A 14775-nucleotide genomic window follows, 5' to 3' on the forward strand; every position below is an offset into this window, starting at 1 on the left:
CAGAAATCTCCATTTATTTGGCCATTAAAATATCTGCTTTCAATTACTGTCCTTGATATTTTGAAGGTAAAGTTTATCGCAACTGCACTTCCAGTGGTTGGACGGACCTGCTCATTCCACATGAAGATGCATGTGGTTATACTTTCAATGAGACGCTTCTCTTTCTCTCCGAGGTTTGCATCATCTCATAAACATCCGCAATGTGTCATTCATCGAAGTGATTGAATTTTGTACAATGACGTTCTCTTTTCCTTCACCAGTCACCCGATTCCCATTTGTATTTCTCCTATGTGAAGAGGATGTATACGACCGGATATGCGCTCTCGCTCATATCTCTAATTCTTGCAATCACAATTCTCTGTCTCTTTAGGTGAGAACCATGAGCCCGCCTCTCAGAATATTGTAAATAGCACATTAACTGTGCGTGTCTTTGCTCAGGAAGTTGCACTGTACGAGGAACCACATTCACATCCAGCTGTTCATCTCCTTCATCCTGAAAGCAGTCTTCATCTTCCTCCGGGACTCGCTGCTATTTACAAACGAAGAGCTGTACCACTGTGACTATTACCCGGTATCTTTTTTAATTTCTTGGTTTAAATTTAGAAATATAATACCGGAGAACATGCACTTTTCCAACATGAAACAAATGCCTTCAGAAAATATATGGTGGTCGATGAGATGACGGGAATGTTACTTGCTTTGATCCAAACTGATGCAGGTTGAAAGAGAGAGTCTTGTAGGGAGAAAAACATGCATGTTTTTGTAAGGAACCTGTCGTACCCGGAGAAAATACACACAAGCACAAGGAGAAGATGTAAACTCTTCGCAGGAAGGCTTTAGCACAAATTTGAACCCCGAACTTTAGAACTGTGACTCAAATGTCCCAGTCGGCACGTGACATCAATTTGACATCAATTAAATATTGAAGATTGGATTTTGATGTCATATTGACATCAGATTCCTACTGGGGTGGTATAACAGTGGTACCGTCACCCTGCAAAGACAATCCTCGTTCAGACATTCACTAAACGTTACACTTTCATAGCTTGAATGAATAAATGAAATCTTAAACATTCAATTTAACTTGGAGCAACCTGTATGGGCACTCACAGTAATTCAAATGGAAAGTTGGCATATACCATTGACAGTCACCGACCCCGAAACAAAGTTTAGGTTTTGCGCACATACACGCACAGAAGCACAACGTTACGTCAGTGATAAACAGTTGGAGGCAATGCTGATGGATGCATTATTTAGTGTAGCCACTAGATGTGAGTAGAATCGTTGCATAGTACATGTGAACAAGGAGACACAAAGTCACTGGTCAGTGTATTAATGTGGACAGACGCTATCCAGCATGTAAAAATAAACAAATACAAAATACGCCTTCTCCCTTGGGACTGTCAGGTGGCGTGTAAAGTTGCTCTGATGTTGTCCAACTACTCCATCCTGGCCAACTACAACTGGTTGCTGGTGGAGGGTCATTTCCTTTTCACTTTAGTGAGCTGCTTCCTCTTCTCTCCAAAGAAGCACCTCGCTTGGTACATCTTGCTCAGCTGGGGTAGGGGGAACCTGTTTAGGAAAATTCAAATGTTTGTCTCGTTTTTCATTCTGTGTGTGTGTGTGTGTGTGTGTGTGTGCGTGCGCGTGCGTGTGCGTGTCATGCAGGCTTGCCAGTGATTGTTATTTTCTCCTGGGGATGTGCCAAGTATTCATATGAGAATGAGGGGTAACATTATATTTCATTCAGTACTACATCAAACTGATTCTGAGAAGATGAGCGTATCTTTTTCACCCCCAAAGCTGCTGGGAAACTAGAAGACATGAGTGGATTTGGTGGATACTTCGAGTGCCAGTTTTGCTGACCATTTTTGTAAGCAATTCCCTTCTTTTTCAGATAGCAGCATGTTCGCCGTTGATCAAGCATCCGTGATGAATGTCTTTTTACACTTCAGATGAATCTCCTCTTCTTCTTGGGTATTTTGAGGATCCTGTTGAGCAAATTGAGAATGCCAAATGCACAGGGGAATGAATTGCGCCGCTACAAGTAGGTATTTTCCCCATTCTGTCCTGTTTAAATGCCCCATGCACTAACCAAAATCATTAGCTGGCCTGCATCTACGCAGTTTCATGTGGTACAATACAAGAGCTGCATCAAAAAATGTGCTTTGATAGACAATACAGTGATCCCTCACTATTTCGCATTTCGTTTATCGCGGATTCGGTGCATCGCGGATTTTTTCAAACATATTCATATTTTTTTTTTCCATATACAGGTACATGGAGTACAGTACTGTATAAGTTGCTCTATGTGACTCGCTGTTGTTTTGCCGCTTCTCCCGGACTTTTTGCGTACTTTAAAAAAATATATATATATTCTTTACCTGTATATGTTAATTGGTCACTACTTCGCGGATTTTCGTTTATCGCGGGTGGTTTTGGTCCCCATTAACCGCGATAAACGAGGGATTACTGTAATGCTAAATTTTGACCGATACTCTCAGAGCGGTTTCCCAAAGCAAAACCACATCATCGAGAAAGGTGTTTCGAAATTATTGGTTACCGAATTACGATGCTAAATAAAAGAGGCGTAATCAATATCTTTCTGACTGTCTCCAACCATTATTATCTTTGTACAGACATAATTTGACAGTTTGTACTGGCAGTGGTATGCAATCAGTGCCTACAAGTCCTTCTCTGCTGAACCAAACACTAAGAGAAGCACTGACCTACACTGCAAATCCGATAGTGTTGGTAATCTGGTAGTGTTGGTAGTCTGATAATACCTCGGAGGGATCAATTTAATTCCGGCTAAGTGTCTGTGTAGCTACACTATCTGGTGTTAATGTAGCATTTACTGAAGTGTTAAATGTTCAACATCCAATAGTGTGTTACAACAACAAAATGTGGTGTCGACAGTTAAGCAATAATGACACTGTTGAGTGTTTAGATTAGTGCTGTCAAGCGATTAAAAAAGTTATCTTAATTAATTATGATGTATAATTAATTGATCTAATTAATCTATATTTTAATCTCATCTAAAAAGTGCTGAAAAAACCCTATTTTCATTTGTAATTCATTACTTTATTGAGGCAGATCAAAAAACCAAAAAAGTGGCTTTATAAAGTCTTTCATTGTTTGTAAACAGACTAAGTAGACAGTCCTAGCCATTCACTGCTGCTGTATTTGAGACGAGTCCCAAGTCCTACCTGCAACTTTTAGTTTCGACCACCAGGGGCAATATCACTGTTTTGTTTTTTGTAAATCTCCAAATAATTTCAAAATAAAAATAAAATAGAACATTGGGTCCATAAAAAGTGGTTAATTCAACATATCAAAAACATTAAGAACACTTTTCTGAGCAATACAAGTACTCAACACTGAACTCGCTTCGGATCATAAAAAATAAAAGACCCTTAAATCACAGTGCTTCAAGTTAGCACTTCCGAAATAACACTGTTCATCATGATAAAATAAAGTGCTGAAATAAACATCAAACACTTCTAATAGGCTACAGAGGACACAGCAGCTATGCTGACTTCATGCCTCGTACACAGGGTGTTCTCCTCGAGTTTAATTTGGCGAAGAGCTTTGCTTTAGCTCGCTATACTGCTAACGCTTTCGGTGCTAACATTAGCTGTGGATGCACTCGCGACTGGGTGCTTTGCATGAATGTGGGAGGCTAAACTTGAGCTGCTTCGGTGGTCAGCAAACTCCACCTTACAAATTAGGCACAACACTCTAATTTTATCAATAGTGCTGTCAGGGCATTTTTGAAAAGTAAATTTTCCATTCATTGTGCCCAGCACTCTCACATGCTCCTCCATTTTCACCTCTCCTCTCCTCACCGCTGCTTACTTAGCCCGCCCAACTCCAATGGGAGCCAATCAGCTTATGCTACACAAGCCCAAACATAATGACAGCCAATCAATGTCCGCTTCAGGTTGTGACTAACAGTTGTTTCCCCACCCTCAACTACTCGAACACAGGAAGTTAACAGATGAAATGGGATATTATAAAAAGGCAACCCAACTACATAAACAATAATGTTAAAGATTAGAATTTAGATTAACGCGATTAAAAAACATAACGCACGTTTATTGTTTATTTGATACGTTTCGGCTTGGTGGTCAACTGATTAGCACATCGGCCTCACAGTGCAGAGGTGCAGGGTTCGATTCCGGCTCCAGCCTTCCTCTGTGGAGTTTGCACATTCTTCCTGTGCCTGCGTGGGTTTTCCCCAGGGACTCCAGTTTCCTCCCACATTCCCAAAACATGTATGGCATGTTAATGGAACACTCTAAATTGTCCCGAGGTGTGAGTGTGAGTGCAAATGGTTGTTTGTCCATATGCGCCCTGCGACTGGCTGGCAACCAGTTCAAGGTGAATCTCGCCTACTGCTTGAAAACAGCTGGGATAAGCCCCAGCATGCCCTGAGACCCTTGGATGGAAAATGGACGTATGGATAATACATTTCAGACAGCAGTGAGCACAATGTATGTTCTTTCATCATTTCGTGTAAAAACTCAAATAATAAAAATCAGGTCAGACACACTAGTAGTAACAGTAAACAAATCCTCCTCAATTCTAAATGCATTCAGGCAATCATCAAAACCCATAGTAATAACATTACATTTGTGGTCAAAAGGAATGCCTTTTCATGATGAAGATGTTAACAATTTTTCTGAAAGTAGGGAATCATTTTCATTACCCACACATCCAAACATTCCATTATGGCATTCACGTCCATAGTTAAAAAAATAAACGAGACATTACATGTTTGACCAGACCCCAACACCTGGTCTGGATAATGTAGTAGCATCTCCCTGCACATGAGCGTTGCCTTTATTTTGACACTTTGGCAACTGGCTGGTTCGTCAAACGTTGAATCGTGGACAAGCTTTAACCACCTGATCGTAGTTCAGATGCTGAGTGGTCTTGCAGTGTCTTTGGGCCACCTTCAAAATTGCATGGACGAAAAACAGACAGAAGAATATGGATTCAAAAACAATTACCTTTACATCCTCAAGTCCATTTCCTGTAGGCCTATGTGGCCAAATGAGAAAACCCCTAGAATTTTTTGTTTGTTTGTTTTTTGCAACTCAGTACTCACGTAAATTGGTGAGGCCTTGTTTTCCAGATTGTGGAAGAGTGTGACAATTCCACGTACATAGATAATGCAGACATTAATTTTTCACACAAACACTTCAATGCCATCAAAATCCTTCAAGGACACTTGAATTTTCATATCATCTTATTTACGTTACATTTTGGGAAATAGGCGTATTGTTGGTCAAGCAGCTGACAAACATCATGTACAGCTCGTCACTTTAGCTGTCTACATCTGCTTCAACCAAGCTATGTTAAATATAGTGTTAATGTACCCACGTGATGTCACATGAAATATCACTATTGACCTATCTGTGGTATATGAAATAGAAGTTGAAACTAGTGCTGTCAAGCAATTAAAAAAAAGAAAGTGTGATTAATTAATAATGATCTGTAATTAATTGATCTAATTAATCTATATTTTAATCTCATCTAGAAATTGCTGAGAAACCCCTTATTTTCATTTTGAATCCCTAGCCATTTACTTTCTGCTGTATTTGAGTCGAGTCCCAAGTCCTACCTGCAACCTTTGGCTTCGACTAGCAGAGGGAATAACACTGTTTTGTTTTGTTTTTTGTACATCTCCAAATCATTACAAAATAAAAATAAAATAGAACTCTCTCTCGTCTCATCTATCCCGTAACCCCGGAGGGTCATTGGGGCACCACAGACGATCTGCTGACCAGCTTTCTCCATCCTTCTCTGTCTTCGGCAGCTCTCATTGCCTCATTGAGTTTCAAGTGAGTCCATTCTATGATGTTATCTTCCCATCTTTTCTTTTGCCTCCCTCTTTTTCTGCCACCTTGTACGGTGCCTTGCAGGATGGTCTTTGCAAGGCCTGAGGATCTGGTGACGTGTCCGTACCACCTCAGTTTCAGCTTCATGATTGTGGATAGGAGGTCATCATGTGGGCCTATGGCTTGTCTGATCTTTTGACGGACTTCCTCATTAGTGACATGTTGGGTGTAGGAGATACCCAAAAGCCTTCTGTAGCATCTCATCTCCATACTCTGTATTCTCCTCTGCAGTTCTGATGTAAGGGTCCATGTTTGGAAATAGAACACCGGGTCCATAAAAAGTGCTTAGTTTAACATATCAATACAAGTTTCTGAGCAATACAAGTACTGAACACTGAACTTGGTTCAAATAATTAAGAATAAAACAGACCCTTAAATCACAGTGCTGTAAATTAGCACTTCAGAAATAACACTGTTCGTCATGACAAAATAAAGGTCTGAAATAAACATCAATCACTTCTGGTAGGCTACAGAGGACACAGCAGCTATTCTGACTTCATGGCTCGTACACAGGGTGTTCTCCTCGAATTTAGTTTGGCCAAGAGCTTTGCTATGGCTCACGACTGGGAGCTTTGCATTAATGTGGGAGACGAAACTTGAGCTGCTTCGGTGGTCAGCAAACTCCTTACAAATTAGGCACAACCCCCTACCTTTATCAATAGTGCTGCCCTCAGGGAATTTTTGGAATGTACATTTTCCATTCATTGAGCTGAGAACTCTACATGCGCCTCCATTTTCACCTCTCCTCTCCTCACCGCTGCTTACTTAGCCCTCCCAACTCCAATGGGAGCCAATCAGTTTATGCTAAACAAGCCCAAACATAATGAGCCAATAAGTGTCTGTTCAGGCTGTGACTGACAGTTGTTTCCCCACCCTCAACAACTCAAATACAGGAAGCCAACACATAAAAAAGGGCTATTTGAAAAAGGCAACCCAACTACAGAAACAATAATGTTAGAGATTACAATTTAGATTAACATGATTAAAAACATAACATGCTAAATAGAACTGTAATTAATTATTCACAATTAACGCGATAATTTGATACCTCTACTTTAAACCAAGTTACCAAAGCAAATTCTTTTTTCCTCAAATATCATCATGTGACGTTTTTGCCTTGCTTTGTTTGATTCCATCATTCAAATGAGGGGCAAAATGATGCTGAAGAAAATTGTCTCAGTGTGAGGTGTTAACCTAGCTTCACAACCTATCAATGTTACATCCTAGAAGACACAGGCTATTTTATTACTGAAAGATGCGAATGCCAATGTTTTTAACACTGTGCCCGAATTTTTAACACTGGACGATTTGCAGTGTACATTCACCACATAATTGAATTCGTGTTCATTTCCTTAAAGTCTTGTCCTTATTTTATCGGTTCTCTCTATGCTCTCCAGCTTCCAGTAGTATGTACGATGGAGTGGCTTCATTGAGTCCGACTTTACAGTTAACGAGCCGTGCCCAAAATTAATAAATAAATAACATTTCTGGCCTATCAACGGCTCGGACAACGAATGGATGGATGGATAAATAATCCGCAATTCCGCTTAGTAGGATCTATTTTTTTGGAAATGTATGTTTTTGTTCTGTTATTAGATAAATATTGATTGTGAACTGCTCCAATTCATATTGCAGTGTAGAGGTTTGGTGTTTGGAGGAAGATACAGACTTAACTACTGTTTGGCCTACAGTACATTTCTTGGTTTAGTAAAATGGTATTCATCTCAAAGATGTGAAATGCCTCTCGCTCTCTATTATTTTAGAAACCTGCAGTGATAGCAGTAGGATTAAGGGGTGATTTCGGCCATTCAATTCCCCACTGACTGTCCAAGTCACAAATGCACTGCCCACCATTTGATATTGGTTTTCATATGACTGTGCAGATACACGATATTGTACGTGTGGCATTCTCAGGTGAAAATAAACGACTGCTCCTTTGACCAGGAAATTCATGAAATCCACATTTTTCCTGGTGGTCCTGTTTGGCCTGCAGTACGTCCTCTTTGTTTTCTTGCCTGTTGAAGTCAGCAGCTTAATGTTTAAGATCTGGACCTTTGTCGAGCTGGCTCTGTCATCCATGCAGGTAAAAGAAGTGAACTGATGTCAATTCGTTGCAATGACGAATGCATGACCTAATGTACTTTTTTTTTTCTGAGGGTTTTGTGGCCGCTCTCCTCTACGCATTCATGAACGGAGAGGTAAAAACTGTAATATGGACAAGCATTGTACTTCCTTTCATTTTTTTCATCACATCCTCTTCAATGTAACTTGGAAGCTGTTTTAAATCCAACCCGACTGATATGAGGCTTTATTAGTATGAGCTTTTCTTCTTTATTTACTGCTATTTTTATTTAAAAAAAACAGCTGTGTGCTGATATAATACAATAATTTTCACTCCATATCTTGAAAGGATTAGATAGGATCAGATAAATCAGGCTAATCATTCACATTCACATCTGACCTACGTATGCTGTATGTGTAGCTTTGTGAACCACTGCAATACTAATGAGGCCAAATTTTATATCAGCATTTTAAAGGGATGCTCTTGCAGGTGCAGCACGAGATCTGGAGACGGTGGAAGAGGTGGAGGCTAATCCAACATCTGCCCGAGCCCAGCCAGAGTAGGTCTCCTCAGACCCAGCTCTCCCTGCTGCCCGGCTCTCCTGTTCACCTCATAGCCAGAGGACGCTGCATGGATGCAGCGCACTTTGATGCATTGTAAATGCCTGTGCAGTGCAAACAGCTGCTCAGTTCACAATTCAGTGAAATACTTTTGAAACTAATACTGCAACCACAGCAAAAGTCACACTTGCCTTCACCTGCCAATAGCAGTGGTAGAACAGAAATCACTGATTGTAAACTTCAAAGTGCTGATGGTGAAACTTGACAAGTAGACAAGTTTGCTCTGACACATTAGATGGCATAAAGCCTCAAGGAAAATAAAAGTACTGTAAATGCACTAGTTGAAAAAAGGAAAACCCCACAATGGTCACAAAACTTAAGGGGTGTTCACACGGCACACATTTGCATCGGTGCTGCACCGATGTATTTTGTTGCGATATATCTTACACCAGTGTAAATTTTGTGCCACGTTCACACGTATAAAGCTGCTTATTAAAGCAATACGATAATAATACGGAAATAAAACATGCACATGCTTAAAGTGTACTTCCTTTTCCCCGCCTTGTTTGTGACATATCGAAAAACCATGGTTTATACTTCTTCAGACAAATCAACGCAGACACCATACAAGGATGAGAGAGAGAAAGGAAACAAGCGCAAAATACCCAGGATGCAAGTTATGCAATACCTGTATATAATCAACTCTTCTCAAGCGTAGCGAGTCTACCCCTGTAGCGTTCACATGTCCCATTTTATATCGGTGCTGCCCCGCAAACTAGCATTTACTCCGGAGTAAAATTTTAATAAATTTGCTCCGGTTTAAGCTGTTTTCAGGGGCTGCACCGGAATAACTTTGTACGTGTGAATGCTCTACTGGGGGCAGCCCCGGTGCTACACTGGAGTAAAAGTTGCCGTGTGAACACCCCTTTATATTTTACAGCCTTATTACAGTATACACCCCGTCATAATAACATGATAAAAACTACACACTGTACACATGCTCACACATATACATTCATTCATTCATTTTCTGATCCGCTTTATCCTCACAAGGGTCGCGGGGGGTGCTGGAGCCTATCCCAGCTGTCTTCGGCAGTAGGCCCCTGAACTGGTTGCCAGCCAATCGCAGGACACAGAGACGAACAACCATCCGCACTCACACCTAGGGACAATTTAGAGTGTTCAATCAGCCTGCCATGCATGTTTTTGGAATGTGGGAGGAAACCGGCGCACCCGGAGAAAACCCACGCAGGCACGGAGAAAACATGCAAACTCCACACAGGGAGGCCAGAGCTGGGATTGAACCCGGTACCTCTGCACTGTGAGGTCAACGCGCTAACCACTGGACCACCGGGCCGACTATTCACACACACATACAAATATATATACAGTATATACAGGTATATATACTATATATACAGTATATATATATATATATATACCTGTATATATATACTGTATATTGTATATATACCTGTATATAAAGTATTTTATATATATATGTGTAACCAGGTGAACCATACTTAGACTTTTGTAGTGAAGGCTGCCTTGTTTAACAAATGTAGCACTGTCACTTTAAGAGCCACGCTAGATGAAAACACGCGGGAACATATAGAGCGTGTGGGAATCAGACCAGGAAGCGAAGTAAGGGTGACATGCACGTGAAGGAGGGTAGTCGTTGAACTGTGCCTACTGCTTGTCCCAACTTGATACACCCATGATCGTCGTTGTAACCCTGGCGATATTCAGAGCAAAATATCGTGTTTTGGAGTTTGAAATCTGCCGCTAGTGAGTCGTGGGAACAGCTGTATAGCGTAAGTGTTTTCTCAATGTTACAAGATGTAAATATGTTTTTTTGACTGTGAAATGATATGAACTGTGTATCTGTTCTTTAGAGGGGAGATCATTTGTGGTTTTCCACGTGTTTTGTATACACCCAACATGCCGGAAAGTGTCGAGTAAGTGTGTCCTCTCATCACATTGGATTGTAATGATTGCACTTTTAAGTTTCATGGATTGTTGGGGCTTGGAAATAATGTATTTTTATTTCTCTTTCCTTATCAAGCAAGCCACTGCTGTTGTTTATTATGGTGAAATTTTCCTTAATCTGTTAGATAATTTTCTTTGATCTCTTAGATCCCTTTTCCAACTCTTTTAAAATTCAGTTAACATCTCAGTCTTTCATCTTAATGCTGAACAATTTTTCATTGTTCAGTCGGGAATAAAGCCCACCTAAAAATTATTTTGTGTCCAGTCCAGTCTTTCCAAAGACCCGGCTACATATATATATATATATATATATATATATATATATATATGTATGTATGTATATAAATTGTTTTTTTTAAATTAAGGAGACTAATTAGGTCAGTGTTTTCCAACCTGGAGAGCCAAGGCACATATTTTGCATCAGAAACAACCTCATGGTAAACCACCAAACATCCATCCATCCATTTTCCGAACCGCTTGATCCTCACTCGGGTCGCGGGGGGTGCTGGAGCCTATCCCAGCCGTCTTCGGGCAGTAGGCGGGGGACACCCTGAATCGGTTGCCAGCCGATCGCAGGGCACACAGAGACGAACAACCATCCACGCCCACACTCACACCTAGGGACAATTTAGAGCGTCCAATCAGCCTGACATGCATGTTTTTGGAATGTGGGAGGAAACCGGAGCACCCGGAGAAAACCCACGCAGGCCCGGGGAGAACATGCAAACTCCACACAGGGAGGCCGGAGCTGGAATTGAACCCGGTACCTCTGCACTGATCAAAAATTATGGAAACTGAAATAATGATCTTGTCTCAGTTTAGTCCCAAATGCAGTTCAGTTTCGGCTTTTCTAGTTGAATACAAAGCTAATGTATTTGCAGAGAAACATGACTGAATGGCAACAGTTGGATACAGAGGGTGATTGCTTGTACCTTTTGCCATCCAACTGAAGAGCAGTTATTTGTTATACTTGCCACTATGTGCCACTGGCATGAATAGAAAAGGAATAAAAATCATTCAAATAATAATCCTACAATAACAATAATAGTAATTAAAAATAATTATGCGAGTACACATTTTCATGTGAAACTACAAGGCAATTGATTCTTCTAAGACCCGAAAGCCGTGAGCACAAACCAAGAACCAAACCGTGGATTTTGTGAACTGTTCTACCCTTACTGTGTATGTGCACAGAGAGCAGTTTTTAGCTACTGTTACGGCCCAAAAACATGCGTGGCAGGTTGATGGTGCGAGTGTGGATGGTTATTTGTCTTTGTGTACGCTGCAAATGTCTGGCAACCAGTTTAGGGTGTCCCCCGCCTACTGCCCGAAGACAGCTGGGATAGGCTCCAGCACGCTCCACGACGCTTGTGAGGATAAGCGGATCGCAAAACGCATGGATCAAAGTAATTTCGATGTCAACATCCAACATCTATCCAGACAGCAAACAAGAATGTGGCATGTGGACAGTTTTGCATTATGCTTCAGGTACACACTGAAAAAAACTGATCTGAGTACAAGTGAAAGAGGCCCACAAAATACTCTTTGGATGACAATTGTCTGTACAAATGTGGATCTATTTTTAATATGATACGATTGAAATTTGAGGGCCACCATACGATTGACTCAAGCTTCAATTTTAGAATACAAATCAATAGAATCAATCAATAAAAAATTTGGCATTGCATACTTTTTCAAATGGGCTACAACATTACAAAGAAAATGATACTTATTTGTGAGAAGATTTTAGATTCCATATTTTATTTTCAGCTTCTCCACCAATTCAACGTAGGCAGCCATTGCCTCTTCTTTGGACAGACCTGTGGAGTCAGAACCAACAGTCACTGCACTCTGCTTGTCCGTCAAACACCACTCACTCAAGTATTTAAGATTTACCTTTCTTTCCCATCCACGAATCCCATTTTCGTCTTCCCAAGATGTCCAATATCCCTGGACGATCTGTGGATGCAAAGATGGCGGATGATTTTCTCTGGTGAACAAATGCAGTAAACACCAGTCGAAACTCACTGTCACACGGAGACCGTGAGATCAAGACCCGGGTCGAGGATTTTCACATATTTGAAGAATGTCTTGCAAGGCAAAATAAACCAGCTTGATACAAACCTATCAGTCTTTTCATCATTTTCACAGTGACACCCAACCTGTCTGGCTTCATTCTGTCCTCGGAGCACACCCTTTTAGGAGTTTATGTGCAAAAACGCCAGATATCCCCAGATATTCATTTAAAAAAAAATTTCAACTCACATTTACTCACCAGACTCAATGTCCCCATTCGTGGCCTGCTTGTATAACCCATACAGCTCATTCACGTCTTCACGGTTAGGCTGTGTTTTCAGTTTCTTCGCCTCGCTCGCTGCTTTCTCAAAGCTTTCCTGTAGTGTAAAGAAAGAGGGAGGCGGCACTGGACAAACAGGCTGAAGGAAAGGAGCACAATCTTGCACAACGCTGTGACTGACAGAAGCACCTTTAAAAGTCTGTTAGCTAATACTTACCGTCATGGCCGCAGTGAGGAGGAGTTGCTTTAAAAGTGGTGAACTTGTATTCCAGGTTGCAGCCTTGTCAGCGGTTGCTGCTGTCGAGTAAATGTGGGAGGCACCTTTGTACGCCTCATCAGCAAGCAGGAACACGATTCTCCTGATCAACTCTTGTTCAATTTAACCCTTACATATACTGTTCATTTCCCATACACACCGTATGTTTTTTGACCCAGGTCAAAAATATCCTACTACAGTAATACAGTTCTTTTCCAAATGTATTAAGTCCTACATCGATTCAGGGTTATTTCATTCTTTGACAATGTTTCGGCGAAAAAGGTATGTGTTTATGCTCTGCATGACTCATTTTTAGATTCTATTCTTCACAGTTTATGTCTACCATAATAACCTCAGTCATTGAAGATTCATTAGCATAAACACCTCCCCTTTTTTCTATAACTCTTTATGGGATAAATTGATACTATTCCTTGTACATTTAATTCTGATGCTTTTTTACACTTTCATTCCAAAGACCAACAGTGTGCAAATGGTTGTGTATCTACAGCTGTTTCTCAAATAGTGGGGCGCGCCCCCCAGCGGGGCGCGAGGCTCCGTCAAGTGGAGGCACGTTTGACCTCGGGGAACATGGTTTCTTATTTTTTTAGTTCTAAAATAACGTGCAGTTGCACCTCTACTACGTTAGAGGGCAGTGGCGCTCTCATTGGCAGAGTTTGCGCAGGGAGCATTCTCAGGGAGGAAATATGATGAGGCGTATGTAGCGCTTGGTAGTGATGGGTCCATGAGGCGTGTCGACACAATGACACACTGTGTTGATACTGTGCTGATACTGTGTCGCTGACCACTGCCACCTGATGGACCTTCAAAATCCCTGCAGCCAACCCACTTGACAGACTGAACAAACTGATTTGATGATGAAGTGTATACAATGCACTACCTCACTCTACCCACAATAGCCACAAGCGCCATTGTTTATGTTGTTGTTTATGCTGTTTATATTGTTTATATTGTCTATACTGTTCAGATTACATGTCTTTTTTATACAGTGTAGCTGCTATCCTTTCTTAGCTGTGTGTGTTTAATGCGCAGCATGTTTGCATGCATATATGCACTGAGGATTGAGAGGAAGAAATTTCATCTATGCTGCATGTCATACATAAAGCATATTTGACAATAAAGATGACATTGACCCTTGCCAATATCGTTCACATCCATGCATTCATATTGTATCATTCAATGTGTTTCAATAATGTGAAAATCATGTGAATGAGAATGCTTGTGAGCTTTGTCTTCACAAATTTTGATTTAGAAAAATAAGATGCTCCAGTGTTTTAAATTTCAGTCTGTTGCATTTCTTGCATGTTATTTCCCCTGCTGTGGAGAACACACACACACACACACAATGGAATAAGACATGTCAAAAATTCGAGAGGCACTTGGTGAGACAAGGAGATTTTAATAAATACCTTATTCTCCAAAAGGAGATCAAAATGGCTCTACACGGCGGACAATTTGTGTTTGAACGGAAGCTGCTCCATAATATTCACGTACTGTAGCAACGTCACTCGAGTGAAGCGCGTCTCAGCAGTCGATAGTCTGCCGCTCTCTGCTGTGAGGGCGTGAGCGCGAGCACGATTCGCGGCGCCGACCCAACCAACGCCACATATTAAGCTTTGACCTACGACAACAGCTAAGCTAGCCTAGCCGATGTAATGATGGTCAGCAGACAAGGTTTACGTTTTATG

General features: G+C 41.0%; 2 protein-coding genes across 4 annotated transcripts in view; one reads left to right on the top strand and one right to left on the bottom strand.

Annotated features, from left to right (window-relative positions):
• The window catches only part of sctr (secretin receptor), a 12704-nt gene extending 1934 nt beyond the window's left edge, over positions 1-10770 (top strand). For 2 of the 3 annotated variants that reach the window (XM_086126430.1, XM_086126429.1), the window contains exons 4-13: positions 67-173; positions 261-370; positions 439-571; positions 1408-1561; positions 1669-1729; positions 1804-1873; positions 1956-2047; positions 7851-7989; positions 8063-8104; positions 8458-10770. In XM_086126430.1, the coding sequence (XP_085982556.1) occupies positions 67-173; positions 261-370; positions 439-571; positions 1408-1561; positions 1669-1729; positions 1804-1873; positions 1956-2047; positions 7851-7989; positions 8063-8104; positions 8458-8628 (1079 nt within the window). In that variant the 3' untranslated portion in view covers positions 8629-10770. The remainder of the gene's footprint in view (positions 1-66; positions 174-260; positions 371-438; positions 572-1407; positions 1562-1668; positions 1730-1803; positions 1874-1955; positions 2048-7850; positions 7990-8062; positions 8105-8457) is intronic. The other variant, XR_015102591.1, reaches the window with a different exon arrangement.
• Positions 10771-12073: 1303 nt separating this feature from the next.
• LOC147211368 (acyl-CoA-binding protein-like) lies at positions 12074-13158 on the bottom strand. Its single transcript, XM_086126431.1, has 4 exons — positions 13031-13158; positions 12793-12910; positions 12414-12476; positions 12074-12337 (listed from the first exon to the last, which is right to left on the bottom strand). The coding sequence occupies exons 1-4, from the start codon at positions 13034-13036 to the stop codon at positions 12264-12266; spliced, it is 261 nt and encodes an 86-aa protein (XP_085982557.1). The 5' UTR covers positions 13037-13158; the 3' UTR covers positions 12074-12263.
• Between the last annotated feature and the right edge of the window lie 1617 nt (positions 13159-14775).

The sequence above is a fragment of the Hippocampus guttulatus genome, chromosome 1, assembly GCF_054856545.1.
Source record: "Hippocampus guttulatus isolate MCC_2025c chromosome 1, RoL_Hgut_1.0, whole genome shotgun sequence".
In the NCBI taxonomy this organism is placed as follows: domain Eukaryota; kingdom Metazoa; phylum Chordata; class Actinopteri; order Syngnathiformes; family Syngnathidae; genus Hippocampus; species Hippocampus guttulatus.